Source organism: Hippopotamus amphibius, chromosome 13, assembly GCF_030028045.1.
Source record: "Hippopotamus amphibius kiboko isolate mHipAmp2 chromosome 13, mHipAmp2.hap2, whole genome shotgun sequence".
Classification (NCBI taxonomy): domain Eukaryota; kingdom Metazoa; phylum Chordata; class Mammalia; order Artiodactyla; family Hippopotamidae; genus Hippopotamus; species Hippopotamus amphibius.
Genome location: NC_080198.1, coordinates 14100758 through 14115272, shown reverse-complemented (window position 1 = coordinate 14115272; position 14515 = coordinate 14100758). Strand labels below are relative to the sequence as shown.

Here is a 14515-nt window from a genome sequence, read left to right as displayed (position 1 = left end):
AAGAATTTGAAAAAGAATAGCTACATGTATACGTATAACTGAATCACTTTGCTGTACACCTGAAACTAACACAACATTGTTAATTAACTATACTCCAATATAAAATAAAGATTTTTAAAAAGTATATTCTGTTTGATTCCATTTTTATGAATTTCCAATACTGGCAGAAGTAATCTATGATGGCAGAAATAGGGTAGTTGTTACAATGGTAGAGATTAACCAGAAGAAACAGAAGAAAACTTCTGAAAAGGTGGAAGTGTTCCATATTTTATTTTTGGTTGGTGGTTTCATAGGGTTTAGATTGTTAAAACTAATTGAACTGAACCCTTAGGATCTGTGTATTTTATAGTATGTTCATTATATCAACTATGTACTTCTCTATATATTCGTATTCATATTTATATATAAGATTTCCAGAGACTGACTGATGTTCAGCAAAAATGATGTGTCCTCCTTCATCTTCAAGTTTTGTTCTCTGAGCAATGTTTGTCTGCTCATCTGTTGCCTGGGCAGGTCCCATTCATCCTGCTGGTTTGAACATGGAAATCTTCTGAGAAGACTTTTCTGACCACAAATCATTCTAGCTTCCTTCTGTGGGCTGCCTATGATGCTTCTGTCAAAGCATATATCATCCCACATTGACATTATCCACACTAGTTATAACTAGTTTTATAAAGCTAGGTCAAGCTTTATAAGGCATAGGTTGTGCTTTGCTGTATTGCAAGTTCGAAAATGGTCACAAAATAGGTGTTCAGAAGTTATGTAATGATTGAATCATTGAATGAATGAATTCCAAGATCAGTGGTAGAGTCCTTGAACTTGCATTTTGAAGTTAAACTTTTAACAAGTACCCCTAAACATGGTTAATGTGGGCATCCTTCTGACTGCAAATTGAGAAACACTGCTTCAACATGAGCATTGCTGGTGAAATTCAGGGTGCATTTTTTGAGTCCTTAGTATTTTATATCTTACAGCTTTTCTTAATAAGTTCATCCGTTTATTCCCTTGACATCCCATCATCACATCCTTAATTAACACAAAGCCAGTGATAGACAGGGAGGCCATATCATCCAAGCTGGGATATATTTAACTATAACAGAATATTACAATTACACCAGGACAATAGGCATAAACTGGTTCAAACAGGGGCATAATTGCTGTCTATTTATGGAGAAGTAGAGCACAGAATGTTCAGATAAGAATGAATACAGTGAGGATAATACTTATTTTTTCTGTTTTCCAGATTTATCTTATGCGTGGACTTTCAATGATAACCCCTTATATGTCCAAGAGGACAGCAGGCGGTTTGTATCACAAGAGACAGGAAACTTGTACATTGCCAAAGTGGAGCCATCAGATGTTGGCAACTACACTTGCTTCATAACAAACAAAGAAGCCCAGCGAAGTGTTCAAGGACCACCCACTCCATTAGTGCAGCGTACCGATGGTAAGATGATAAGTTATCTTAGGGATATACTTTATCCATGGATCTCGAAGCCTGTAGAGAGAAGTAGGAGATCTGTAGAGCTTTCTGCTTCCCTCTGGTTCAGTGGAGCCATATCATTTAAGAGGCGAGGTTTAATTCACAAATATGATGAAAACCACATATTATCAAAAATAATACAAAATTATATAATTTATCCACTTGACATAGTATAGAGGATTCTGGGTATACCGTGCCATTTCTTCTCTGGCATTGGAACAGAATCTAGTCTTTTCTTTGGTTAAGAAGTATTTTACTTAAAACAAACAAACAAACAAAAAATCAATGTTTGTTTGGGAGAGTAGGCATGTGTGTGTGCATGTGTGGGTGCTGCCAAACTTACTAATTGAATTAATATATTTTCAGTGAACATATGACACAGCTTCTCTTTAATGCCTCTTTCTTTTCCATATTTGTCTCTTTTGTTCACTCTTTATCTTCCTGGTTGGCAAGGCAGGTAAACAATTTAGATCCAAGGAGTCAATCAAGTCAACATTAATTTTAAGCATTTCAAGAAAAATGAACACAAGATTCATACTAATTATATTCCTCCAAGGAACATAATTTAGCTTCGTCTCTGATGAGTTTTGTAGTTTAGTCAAGCCATAGGTGATTCAAGATTTACAGAGCTAGAAAGCCTAAGGAAGTCATCACGGGAGAAAAATCCTGTAGTTGATTCTTTAATTAAATATTCACAGTGGGAACCAAAGATTGAAGTGCGTTTTCCCGAAACTATTCACAGTGGGAAATGTACAGATGGAAAATCCGTTGATGCATCTTATGATCAGATTCTGCACTTGAAATGTAACACTTCACAGAGTTTTTCTCTTCCTAAGGTGTTTAAGAAAAGCAGGAATACAATGTTAATGATGGCTAAGAAAATTGTGGAACTAGCTCCATACAGGGAGTTTTACGACAGAGCTTTTACAATCACTAACTGCTCAAATATATTTGCATGGTCTTAATTCAGAATTCGGCAACCACTAGATTTACTCATAAGTCCAATTTCTCCCCTTCAGTGAGTATGCTGTCCATAATTGCAAGAGCTCATAAGTCAATAACGTGCATAGAAAATCCACCATATTTTTCTTTTTTCCCCCATCTACTTAGTTTCATCTTATTCTCTTCTTAATTCCTTCATTCTTCCATCTCCTCTATTTTTTTTCCAACACATTTATGGTAAAAAAAGCATCATACATAATATTACAAAAAAAAAGTAGTCACTCAAGAAGTATTGGATGTCAAAGAAATAAAAAACATAAAATTCACCAATTTAGTTGAATGAAGTAATACTTGAATGAAGTAATACTCTCTACCTCCTCAACCATAGCCTCTTTGGGAATAATTAAGGTATTAAAAATGAGGTATTTTAATTTTATATGCATTTTGTAAATTTTACCTTTTGTGCAATTGTACTGGTCACTAATAAATCATTTATGTTAGGAATGTATTACTCTAGTGTTTGGTATACAAGTAAAAAAAAAAAGAAATGCAACATTTTTAAAGAACGTCAGTTTGATGTTGATTAAATTAATCAAGTTAATGGGGGTAGCCTAGAGATATATTTCTAATTTTTCCAACTCCTCTGGTAGGTAGCATATTTACAGTACCTTAGACTATTGTCTTATGCTTATCTTAGCCTGTATCCACAATTCCTTTTGAAAATTTTTAAATTTTTAAAAAATTTTTATAAGGGTAGAGGAAACACACTTAGCTGTAAACCTCAATGAGCTGACGTGAGAATATTTATGTCTTTATTTATCCCAACTAGTTATTTCATAGGTTTGGTTGCAAAAGTACTGATATTTTGGATTGAGGTGCTCTATCAGACCTATTATAGAGTATTAGCTAAAAACTTCCTTATCACTAAACAGATCTGGCCCATGAGTTCTGTGAAGGGGTGAAACATCTAAGAAATCTCTAGAGAAGAAACTTGCTTGATAACTCTGAAGCACTCAGAACTAAATCGGGTACATTCAGTTCTTAATTGGAAATACTAATGTTTCTGAAGTTGCTGTTGTGCAATATAGGGAAATGTGGAATGCCTCTATTCTGATACTTTGATATATTTTCAGTATTTCTTTTCTGGGGAGAGAGGAATGCACTAATACTTCAAATAGCATCACAAAGTTTCCTTGCCCTCTGTCACTCATTATTGTATAGAAAAATATTGTTTATTGAAGGACAGAACAATCAGATTTTGGTAAATGAAGTATTTACTTCATAGAAAACTTCTATTCTCTAGAAATGCTGCTAGCTCTTTTGGTATTTAACAGGTGTGATGGGGGAATATGAACCAAAGATTGAAGTGCGTTTTCCTGAAACTATTCAAGCTGCAAAGGATTCATCTGTAAAACTGGAATGCTTTGCCCTTGGAAAGTAAGGTTGTTTTTTTATTCCCCCCCCTCCCCCAGTTGTTTTAATTAAAACAAACGAATATTTTGGTATTCAAAGGTTGCTCTAAGGTAAATTAGCAAATAGATTTTAAGTGCTGGCAAAAGTGGAAGTTTCTGATTGGACTTCAAATAAACATGACAAGTACTCTGAAAATGACTGGGGCAGCAATTCTCCCAAATGTACTGATATTTACTCTAGCTTGATCACAGTGAAACCTATTTAGACAACACGCTGCAAAGGAATAAGTGAGCTTGTATAAGATGCTGAGCAGGTCACTGAACTTTCGACATATCCTTCACTCCATCTCATCCTACATCCAGAAATATATTGCCTGGAGTGTCTCCTTGCTTAATTAATCAGTGACTCTTGTAAATGAAAAACCTGCACTGCTAGTTTCCAAAATAAGACTAATTAAAGGCCATTATTCATAGTGGATAATTAGAATTGAGCCAAACCTGTCCTAGTAGGGGATGCATTTTATTTTACTCAGATAAGTGCTTATCAGCAATAGATTTAGAAAGCTTTGAAGCCAGCCAAATATCTGCATTTTTGCATGGAATATTCAGAACATTTCTTTGCTTTTTGGCAATATTCAAATTTCATTTTTATGCTTATAAACACCAGTAACCAAGTAACAAAGTGATAGATTTGCCATTTTAAAATATTGATGTACATATGAATTATCTAGTGGCACCGTGAAATTGATATTCGGTAGATTTGGGTTTCTCAATTTCTAACAAGCTCCTAGTAACAGTGATTCTTCTTGTGTACAGAACATACTTTGAAGAGTAAGGGACTTGACTGTCACTACCACATTTAAGGGCTTACTTATAAATCCAGAGTCTATTCCTAATGTGGTCCCACATTCAGAAATAATGATTTATATTCCAAACTATGGAAAACATCCTTAAAAATCTCCATTTTGTTATTAAGTAAATATACTAAGTAATCCGAATAATGCTGGTTACTAAATCCTTTAGGTTCCTTTCTGTATAGGAAATCTTGTGGCACTTTAATTTTCTCAGGTCATCCACTTTTCATATAATTAAGAGACTTTTATTTTTATATGATACTGGTCCAATAGTATTTGTCCAATAAATAATTATTGATTGATTAAATTATTTTTTAAGAAGTGACAAATGGAGGCTTTATCACAGTTTCTGTTTGCCTACCTTTTAAGATATGATGGACTTTCACAATTTTCAAGCTTGCTCAGAAATTAAAGCATAAAAAAAACCCATAAAATGTCAGCAAATACTCTGAGAATTAGTTGATTTATTTAAAAAGAAAAGGAATGAAAGACAGTATCTGAAAAGAATATTAACAGTTAATCATGTTTGGCATCAGGAAACATGGATTCCTATAATTTTAAAAAATGCTCTTATATAACAAGTAACTGAAAAGGAGTGAGGGTAGCTCTCAAGAATCTCATGCTAATAAATTTCATTTGTTCTTTTATAACTAAGAATTTATATGATATACATAATCCCCATAATTGTGCAGGGTACATCATATTTTTACTATATATGAGGAAATAAGGCTCAGATTGTATAAGTAACCTGTTCAATTTCATGCTTCTGATAAGGAGAGTGCAATTCAAATTTAGTCCCACCTGATTTTAAGTTCTAAACTTAGAAACTTTTGAGTAAATGGTTAAGACAACTGCTCTCCAAGTCAGAGGAGGCAGATTGAATTCCCAATTTTCTCAAGAGTTGTCTGACCATCAGCAAAACATTCTTCTTAACTTTAATGAATTTCCATATTCTCATCCAAATAAGGCTGTAATGATACCTGTCTCCTGTGTTAGGTTTGAAGACTAGAGTAGATAATACATGTAAAAACATGGCAAATGCAATGCGTATGTACAAAAAAGCTTGAATGATAAAGTGTATGTTCATTGTTAAGTTTATATATAAAAAGACTGCCGCACATGAAATACAATTAAGGAAGAATGGGAAAATGATGAGAATTCTTAACTGCACTTCCTAGAAAATTGTCAAGGAAATAATTGATTTAATGTAGCATGCTCTATAACATTTTATCTGACAAAATTAATCAATGCTGAGATTATATTTATTAAATTAAGTCATTAATATGGAATTGAAATGCCTAGGGGTTAAAATGGAAAGTCCAAAGCATCCACTGGGTCAAAGAGTGGTAAAATGTTCTGTATAAGAAACATATTTTGCGTAACTGAAGTGTAGATACAGTTCTCATTTCTTCAAATGAACAGAATGTATACGAAAATGCTTTGTATACTTTGGAAAATATTATACAAATGTGAGCTACTAACAAAAAGTTTTTAGATATGCTGGCCAATAGTTCAGAAAACAAATTGCACTGTAGCTGAAACACTGCAAACATACTAAAGAAGCACTCTAGTCCATTATAAAATTTGACATTTACCAAATACTATACTGACTTTTCTAAATTTGCAACATTAACATAAAAACAACATACTCCTTAGACAATTAATTACAATAGGCATAATTAACAATCTGAAAAGAACAAAACCAAACTTCTTGCTTTTTTAATTATAAATTGATATTTGTCGGTTTATAGCCAAGTATTTTACAAACTATTGAATGATAATTATAAATCACGTTCTCTGACATCTCTTTATAAAAATATTGATGTGCAGCACTGTTACTTTTTTCCAAATGTTGGGATTGCTTTGTACAAATCCTTTTGAATCTCCTTGCTCACTTTCTGAGGTACTGCACTTCTCTGCAATAAGGTAGATAAACCCCAAACTGAAACAAGCTAATTGGTTCAGTGAGGAATAAACTCAAAGTTCTTTTTCTTACCAACAATGTTTCTAAACACTTTTGCTAACTAAATACTGATTACTATTTATGCCATAAACTGTACATTCATCAAACTAAGGTGTATATATTTTAGTAAGAGAAAGGAGGGAAAGAAGGGATGCAGGGAGTAAGGAAATCAGTAGGTGAACAGGTGAATAGGAAAGAGGAACAAAAAAGAAAAAAATTAACAGGTCAATGCTACATCTTACTTAGTTTTTGTTTATTTGTTTTTGTGGGGTTTTTTGTTTGTTTGTTTGTTTGTTTTTAGGACCTAAGACAGTTCCTGAAATACAAAACTGGTTTTCATTACATATTTGTGGAAATATCTCCTAAGTAATTAGGAACTAATTCCCTTTATCTCTGGGAACAGTCCTTCTCTTGAGTGGGTAGATTGTTTTGGTATTTATCTTGCTTGTTGTTCTCTGAACTTCCTGGGTCTACGGTTTGGCAGCTGTCATTAATCTTGAAAAATTTCCAGCCATCGTTACTTCAAATATTTGTTCTGTTCATTTCTCTCTTTGTTCTCATTCTGGTATTTCCATTACACATCTGTTGCACCATTTGTATTGCCCCCAGTTCTTGGGTATTCTGTTTATTTGTTGTTTGTGTGTTTGTTTGTTTCATTTTTTTCTCTTCAGTTTAGTTTGGGAAGTTTCTATTGATATTTCATCTAGTTCACTTACTCTTTCCTCAGTCACGTTCAGTCCACTGGTGAGCCTATCAAAGGCATTCTCATTTGTATCCATGTTTTTATGTCTATCATTTCCTTTCGACCCTTATTTAGAATTTCCTTTTTTTCTGCAACACTGATCATCTGTTCTTGCATGTTGTCTGGTTTTTCCATTAGAGCCCTTAGCATATTAAGCTTAGTAATTTTAAATTTACAGTCTGATAGCTTAAAAATATTTGCTATATTTGAGTCTAGTTCTAATGCTTGCTTTGTCTCTGCAGACTGTACTTTTTAATGGATCTTTTATATATTTTTTGTTGCTGAAACATCAATATGATGTTAGCAGGTAAAACGAAGTGACTTTACACTAGATTTTGGTGTAAACTTTTATGTTTATCTGGCAACAAGTAAGGCTGTGTTTACTGTTTGCTGTAGTTGTGGTGTCAGAGGCTAAAATTTACTCTATTTTTGTTTTTTGTTTTTTTTTAAGAACTTTTATTGAGATACAGTTAACAGACAATAAACAGCATATATTTAGAGTGTACAAGTTGGCATCCCAATCTCCCAATTCATCCCCCACCAGCCTTCCCCACTTTCCACACCTGGTGTCCATGTGTTTGTTCTCTACATCTGTGTCTCTATTTCTGCCTTGCATTTCCTCTTTCATAGTTGTTAGCATTTGCCTTATGTATTGAGGTGTTCCTATATTGGGTGCATATATATTTATAATTGTTATCTCTTCTTGGATTGATCCCTTCATCTTTATGTAATGTCCTTTCTTGTCTCTTGTAACATTTTTCATTTTAAAGTCTATTTTATCTGATATGACTATGACTACTCCAGCTTTCTTTTGATTTTCATTTGCATGGAATATCTTTTTCCATCCCCTCACTTCCGGTCTGTATGTGTCCCTAGGTCTGAAGTGGGTCTCTGGTAGACAGCATATATATGGGTCGGGTTTTTGTATCCATTCAGCCAGTCTGTGTCTTTTGGTTGGTGCCTTTAGTCCATTTACATTCAAGGTCATTATCGATATGTATGTTCCTATTACCACTTTCTTAATTGTTTTGTTTTTGTTTTAGTAGGTCCTTTTCTTCTCATGTTTCCTTTTTAGAGAACTTCCTTTAGCATTTGTGGTAGGGCTGGTTTGGTGGTGCTGAATTCTCTTAGCTGTTGCTTGTCTGTAAAGCTTTGGATTTCTCCATCGAATCTGAATGAGACTGAATGAGATCCTTGCTGGGTAGAGTATTCTTGGTTGTAGGTTCTTCCCTGTCCTCACTTGAAATATATCATGGCACTCCCTTCTGGCTTGCAGAGTTTCTGCTGAGAAATCAGCTGTTAACCTGATGGGAGTTCCCTTGTATGTTATTTGTTGTTTTTCCCTTGTTGCTTTTAATGACATTTCTCTGTCTTCAATTTTTGTCAGTTTGACTACTATATGTCTTGGCATGTTTCTCCGTGGGTTTATCCTGCCTGGGACTCTCTGCGCTTCCTGGACTTGGGTAGCTGTTTCCTTTCCCATGTTAGGGAAGTTTTCAACTATAACCTCTTCCAATGTTTTCTCAGGTCCTGTCTCTCTCTCGTCTCCTTCTGGGACCCCTATAATGCGAATGTTGGTGTGTTTAACATTGTCCCAGAGGTCTCTTAGGCTGTCTTCAGTTCTTTTCATTCTTTTTTCTTTATTCTTTTTCACACCAGTGATTTTCAACATTCTGTCTTCCAGGTCACTTATTTGCCCTTCTGCCTCAGTTAATCTGCTACTGGTTCCTTCTAGTGTATTTTTCGTTTCAGTTATTGTGTTGCATATCTCTGTTTGTTTGCTCTTTAATTCTTCTAGGTCTTCGGTAAGCCGTTCGATCTTTGCATCCAGGCTTTTTTCAAAGTCCTGGATCATCTTCACCATCATTATTCTGAATTCTTTTTTCTGGAAGGGTGCCTGTCTCCTCTTCATTTAGTTGTTTTTCTAGGGTTTTATCCTGTCCCTTCATCTGGTACAAAGTCCTCTGCTTTTACATTTTCTCTATCTTTCTGTGGCTGTGGTTTTCAGTTCCACAAGACGAAATACTGCTGATACTGCTTGATACACCTGTCTGCCCTTTTGTGGAGGAAATTCTTAATTAGAGACTGGGGTCTGAAGTGCCTCTTACTGTAATCCCCAGCTATTATTCAGGAGCCCTTATTGATGATGTGAATGTCCTTGTTAGCTAGTTCTATAACCTCTGTAATTTATGGATCTGTTTCTATTGACTGCTTTTACTTCTTATCATGATTCCTGTTTTTTATGCTTTTTAGGTTATCTAGTAATTTAGACAGAATTAGAGACATGATAAATGTTATGTTGATGAATGCTGGATTGTGGTGTATTTATTTCAAGTATTGGATTTTATTGATAGGAGTGAAGTTACGATGAATCTGCTTGATCTTTCTGTAGCTTATTATTAAGCTTCCTTGGGTAGATATGGAGTAGATGTTAGTCTAAGGCTAGTTTACTACTAAGATGCATCTCCCTATTGAATGCTCTGTTTGCTAAGTCTCTCTTCTTCAGCTTGGAGGAACTCTAACATCTTCCAGCCCTGTTTGAGCTACAAAAGTTGTTCTTTGCCCAGCCTCATATGACACTTTTACATAGATTTCTGGAGCACTTTCTTTTTCTAGTCCCATCTTCTCTGATACTATGCTCTGCAATCCCAGCCACTTTGGTCACCTGTGTCTCCTCAACTCAGTGATGCACTCGTGTCCTATTTATGTTTGTTTCCTATTCCATGTTCTGGAAAGACCCTATAGGGATTCCAATGGCTTACTTCATATGTTTCCCCTCCTTTAGGAATCAGAGTTTTGTGCTACCCATTGTTACATCTCTGCAATCAGGTTTGTTTCCCATTATATTTGTCCAGTTTTCTAATTGTTTCCAGCAGGAGGGTAAATGTACTTCCAGTTAATCCAACATCGTTAAAACCCAGGTATATTTTTAAGGCTAATTTTGAAGGTAAATAAGGTGAAGTTTAGAGAAAGGAAATGACTTGATAAACATAAGTTGTAAATCTGGGGTTCAGATCTAAATATCACTGATTCTGACTTCAAAATTCATGCTCAGAGCCATTTGATATTTACATCAAATTATCTTTTTTAAAATATGAATTAATTCCCCATGTGCAGATGCAGTTAGCCCTCAATCCTATAAATGTTTTCTTTTAAAAAGGCTTGAAAAATTTCAGCAAACTGGTATAAAATGTTATCTGGGGGATGAAATTATGGAGATATTTCTCATTTAGATTCTCTGTAATTACTAATAATTCAGCAGAAAGTAAGTTTAATTTTATATATTAATTTTTTTAATAATTCAAAATATAACCTTTTTAAAATTCAAGTTGTTTTTGAATGAGAAAAAAAAAGTGTCTCTAAAAATCATTCAGGGCCATTGTGGAACATACACCCCCCGGTTTGTATGTGATGATGGTAATATCTACCATTTATAAAAATTTGGGGTAGATGATTAGGAAGAGCACAGAAAACATACCAACCAACCTGGAGGCTGCTGCAACCATGCAGGCAGGGAGTATAGAGAGTGAGGTCTACAGAAGGCTGGCTAGAATGTTTACTCATACTTAACCATCTTAAACCACCACAAGCTAATGTGAGTATAGCATAATTAAGACAAAACTTCAGATACTTGCTTGAACCTTAATTACTATGACTTCAGAGACATGTAACTCATTTTTTATGTTGGAGTTTCAGAGCTGACATGATTACAGCTTTCAACTCTCAGCTTTGCGTCATTTGTTTAACATGGAAGACTCTTTAATTATCTAAGCTGCAAATTAATTACTGTAAAATACCCTGAGAAACTCCTTGGATAGGTGCTATGCCAATATAGTATGATTGACTGATACATCTATGTGTCTCCTTTTAAGAAAATATAGTTCTTTTCTCTTAGTAAAGAAGTTAAACTGATATCCCTCATAACTCTTCTACCACTCTTATAAACAACCAAACATATTCACTTTTCTTTTTCTTTGAATCTTAATTTAGTAACTTTGTTGTCAGTGCTCTGGAATGTAAATAAAATTAGTCACTGCACTGAATGTTCCTATGTGTTCTGGAGCCTTCATACCGAGGACTATATTTATGTGTACATGTATATCTTATTTATTTTTTCTAATTTATGAAGGAAAAGATACCCAGTTTGGCTATTAATATCAAGCAATAAATCTGAAGTCTTACCAAGATTTTTTTATGTATTCCAGAATTTTCATATGACAGAGCAGCTATTTGATTTTGTTTTTCTTTTTACACATATGGACATCACTGCAGATCATACCACAGAAACACTGCTCAGGACACTCAGGATGACAGTAGTATTTTAAAATCAAGCAAGGTACATTCAATTTTCCAAGACTTTAACACTTGGCTTAAAAAAAATGGTCAGAGAGATATCTTAAAATTTTCCCACTTGACTGTCTAATAAGTAGTTTACCTTTTTTATTTTCCTCACTGAGTTGAATAGATAGAGAGCTGAATATTCTCCTAGCATAGCTTGTCCCGTCTGCCCCACAATGTATACTAAAGCCTACTCATTAGGTTCTTGCTAACTGTTTTGCATTTTATCATGATATATTGCTTGGCATAAAATGATATGGTAAACTCCACGCAAATCTGAGAACTGACAAATATTCAAGCCGATTTTTGAGAAATTGAAAGACAGAAACCCTCAAGAAATGCACACACACACACACTCTCTCTCTCTCTCTCTCTCACCCTGGGGCTGAAAGATTTATCAGTGGATTCACTAACATTTCAAGGCAACATTGTGTTCTGGAAAGAGTATACACTTTGAATTCAAAGAGATCAGGGTTTAAATTCTCAGTTCCCCTGTCAATAGCTGGGCCACTATGATCAGTTTTCTTATCTGTAAAACTAAGGTAAAAACTAGACAGACAGACAGACAGACAGATAGAGAGACGACAGAGAGAACAGGATTGGTGTAACGAATGGAAAAAAATTAAAAAAAAAAAATTAAACTTCCCTACTTCCCTACAGCATCCCTGGCTTATAATAGATAATCAAAAAATTATAACAAATTTATTAATCGTGGTAATTGTCAGCGCTGCTTTGGCTGAGGAGGTAAAAAGGAATACAAAGGAGGGAGAGAAGGGGTTTCTGCATTATATTTCTGGGCTAACTCAATCCTCAAGGACTTGCTCAGAACAATGGATTTACCATTTCAAAATAATGTGTTTAATCTTTATAAGGATTATTGACATCCCCTCATTCACTCATTTGGCAAATTAACTTCCAGTATCTATTAACTTAGCAAATATGCACTGAATATGTCACTCAATAATTAATTCGTTTATTCCTTCACTTAGTCAGAAGGAATTCTCCTGGCAGCAGATGCTGGACTAGGCCCTGGGGAAATAATAAAGATGATATAAAGGCCCCAGAGAGTTTGCAGGCTACTGGAAATAGGATTGGTATAATAATATGTGATCACACATTTTTCCTGGGATCTGCTCTTTCCTTACAAACTTTCAATGAAGGGAGATTCAAGGATACTCACTCAGGGAGCTTTTCCGATTATCTTTTCCCTAGGTTACTAATTGTTAAACTGAGATTGGAAAGAGTTACTCTCAATTCCTTTGGTTGTACTAACGTTACTGTTATGGAAGGGGTCCTTCGTACCTCTTAGAAACAGAAGCTTCTTTTTCTCCCATTTCATCAATAATTTTTTTTCAAAATTAATATTCTTGAAATAACAGTTTTCGAACAGAAAATTGGAGCAGATGGTATAATGAAATCCCATATAATGCCACACACAGTTTCCCCTATAATTAACATTTTACACTAAGATAGTACATTTGTTACAATTAATGAACCAACATGAATACATTTTAATTAACTAAAGTCCGTACATTATTCAAATTTCCTTGGTTTTTACCTGATGTCCTTATTCCAAGATTCCATCCAAGGTACCACATTGAGTTTTCTTGTCTCCCTAGGCTCTTCTTGGCAGTAACAGTGTCTCAGACTTTTCTTGTTTTTGATGACCCTGGCAGTTTTGACGAGTGGCGGTCAGTTTTATTGTAGGGTGGCCCTCCATTAGAATTTGTCTACTGTTTTCCTTATATTTAGTCTGAGGTTATGGACCTTGGGCCAGAAGACTACAAAGATAAAGTGCCATTTTCACCACATCATATGAAGGTTACTACTCTATGGGGATGATCTATGGCTGCTGATGCTGACCTTCATCACCTGGCAGAGGTGTACCACCATAAATGTACTTATTTTTCTCTCTTTCCATATGGAGTCTCTGGAGGGAGGTCAATATGTGCTGTCCACATCTAATGAGTAGGGAGTCATGCTTCAACTCCTCTAAGGTATTGAATCTATGTAATTTATTTGGAATTCTTCCTCATGGGAGATTTTTCACTTCTCCTTTCGCATTTATTAATTTATTCAATCCTTTATTTATATCAGTATTGATTAGTAGATATTTATTTCTTACTTAAGATCATAATCCAATACTGCTTTATTTTGCTGCTCAAATTGTTTCAGTATATCCTTCTGTAAAATGCTTTTTAAAAATTTTTTTAAATGTATACTATGAATATATCTCTGGGTCATTACAACTGAGGATACAGTTTTCTGGGGCATTCAGATGTATATTTTCAGCCAGTCTCCTACTAGTGGACATTTAGTTTCCTTTTGTTTTGTTTATATTTTTTGTTGTCATGAATATGATGTAACACATTCTTGTGGCTATATTTTGTCCATTTCCATGTGAACTTCCTCAGTATATTTTTAGAAAATTAGAATTTTTGGATTAAAAGGAATGTAAAAGCTAAGGTTTCTGATATGTGTTCCCAAATGCTCCCGAATCATCGCAGAGGGTCCACTTTCAAAGACCAAGACCCCAGGTTACAAGCTGGATCTCTTCTGATCTTACACGCTGAATTCAATGTCAATCACCTTCCTTTCATTTTTTTTCTATTTCAAAAACCAAAATTGGATTTTTACACTGCCTTTTCTAAAATTAAATTAATTTAAAAGCTCTAAAAATCATCTGAGAAGAATATATATACCTCTGCAAGTAACTCTTCATCCTTTCCGTCCCAGTCTATCACCACCTTTCTCAGGAGACCTACAGTTCTTACTTTTTAA

General features: G+C 34.6%; 1 protein-coding gene across 4 annotated transcripts in view; it reads left to right on the top strand.

Moving 5' to 3' along the window:
* Window positions 1-14515, top strand: part of CNTN6 (contactin 6) — a 281470-nt gene that overhangs the window by 172449 nt on the left and 94506 nt on the right. For 2 of the 4 annotated variants that reach the window (XM_057705742.1, XM_057705740.1), the window contains exon 3: window positions 1244-1447. The exons of 1 other annotated variant lie outside the window; for it this stretch is intronic. In XM_057705742.1, coding sequence (XP_057561725.1) covers window positions 1244-1447 — 204 coding nt within the window. Of the gene's footprint in view, window positions 1-1243; window positions 1448-3759; window positions 3863-14515 lie in introns of all 4 variants that reach the window. One more of the 4 variants, XM_057705739.1, reaches the window with a different exon arrangement.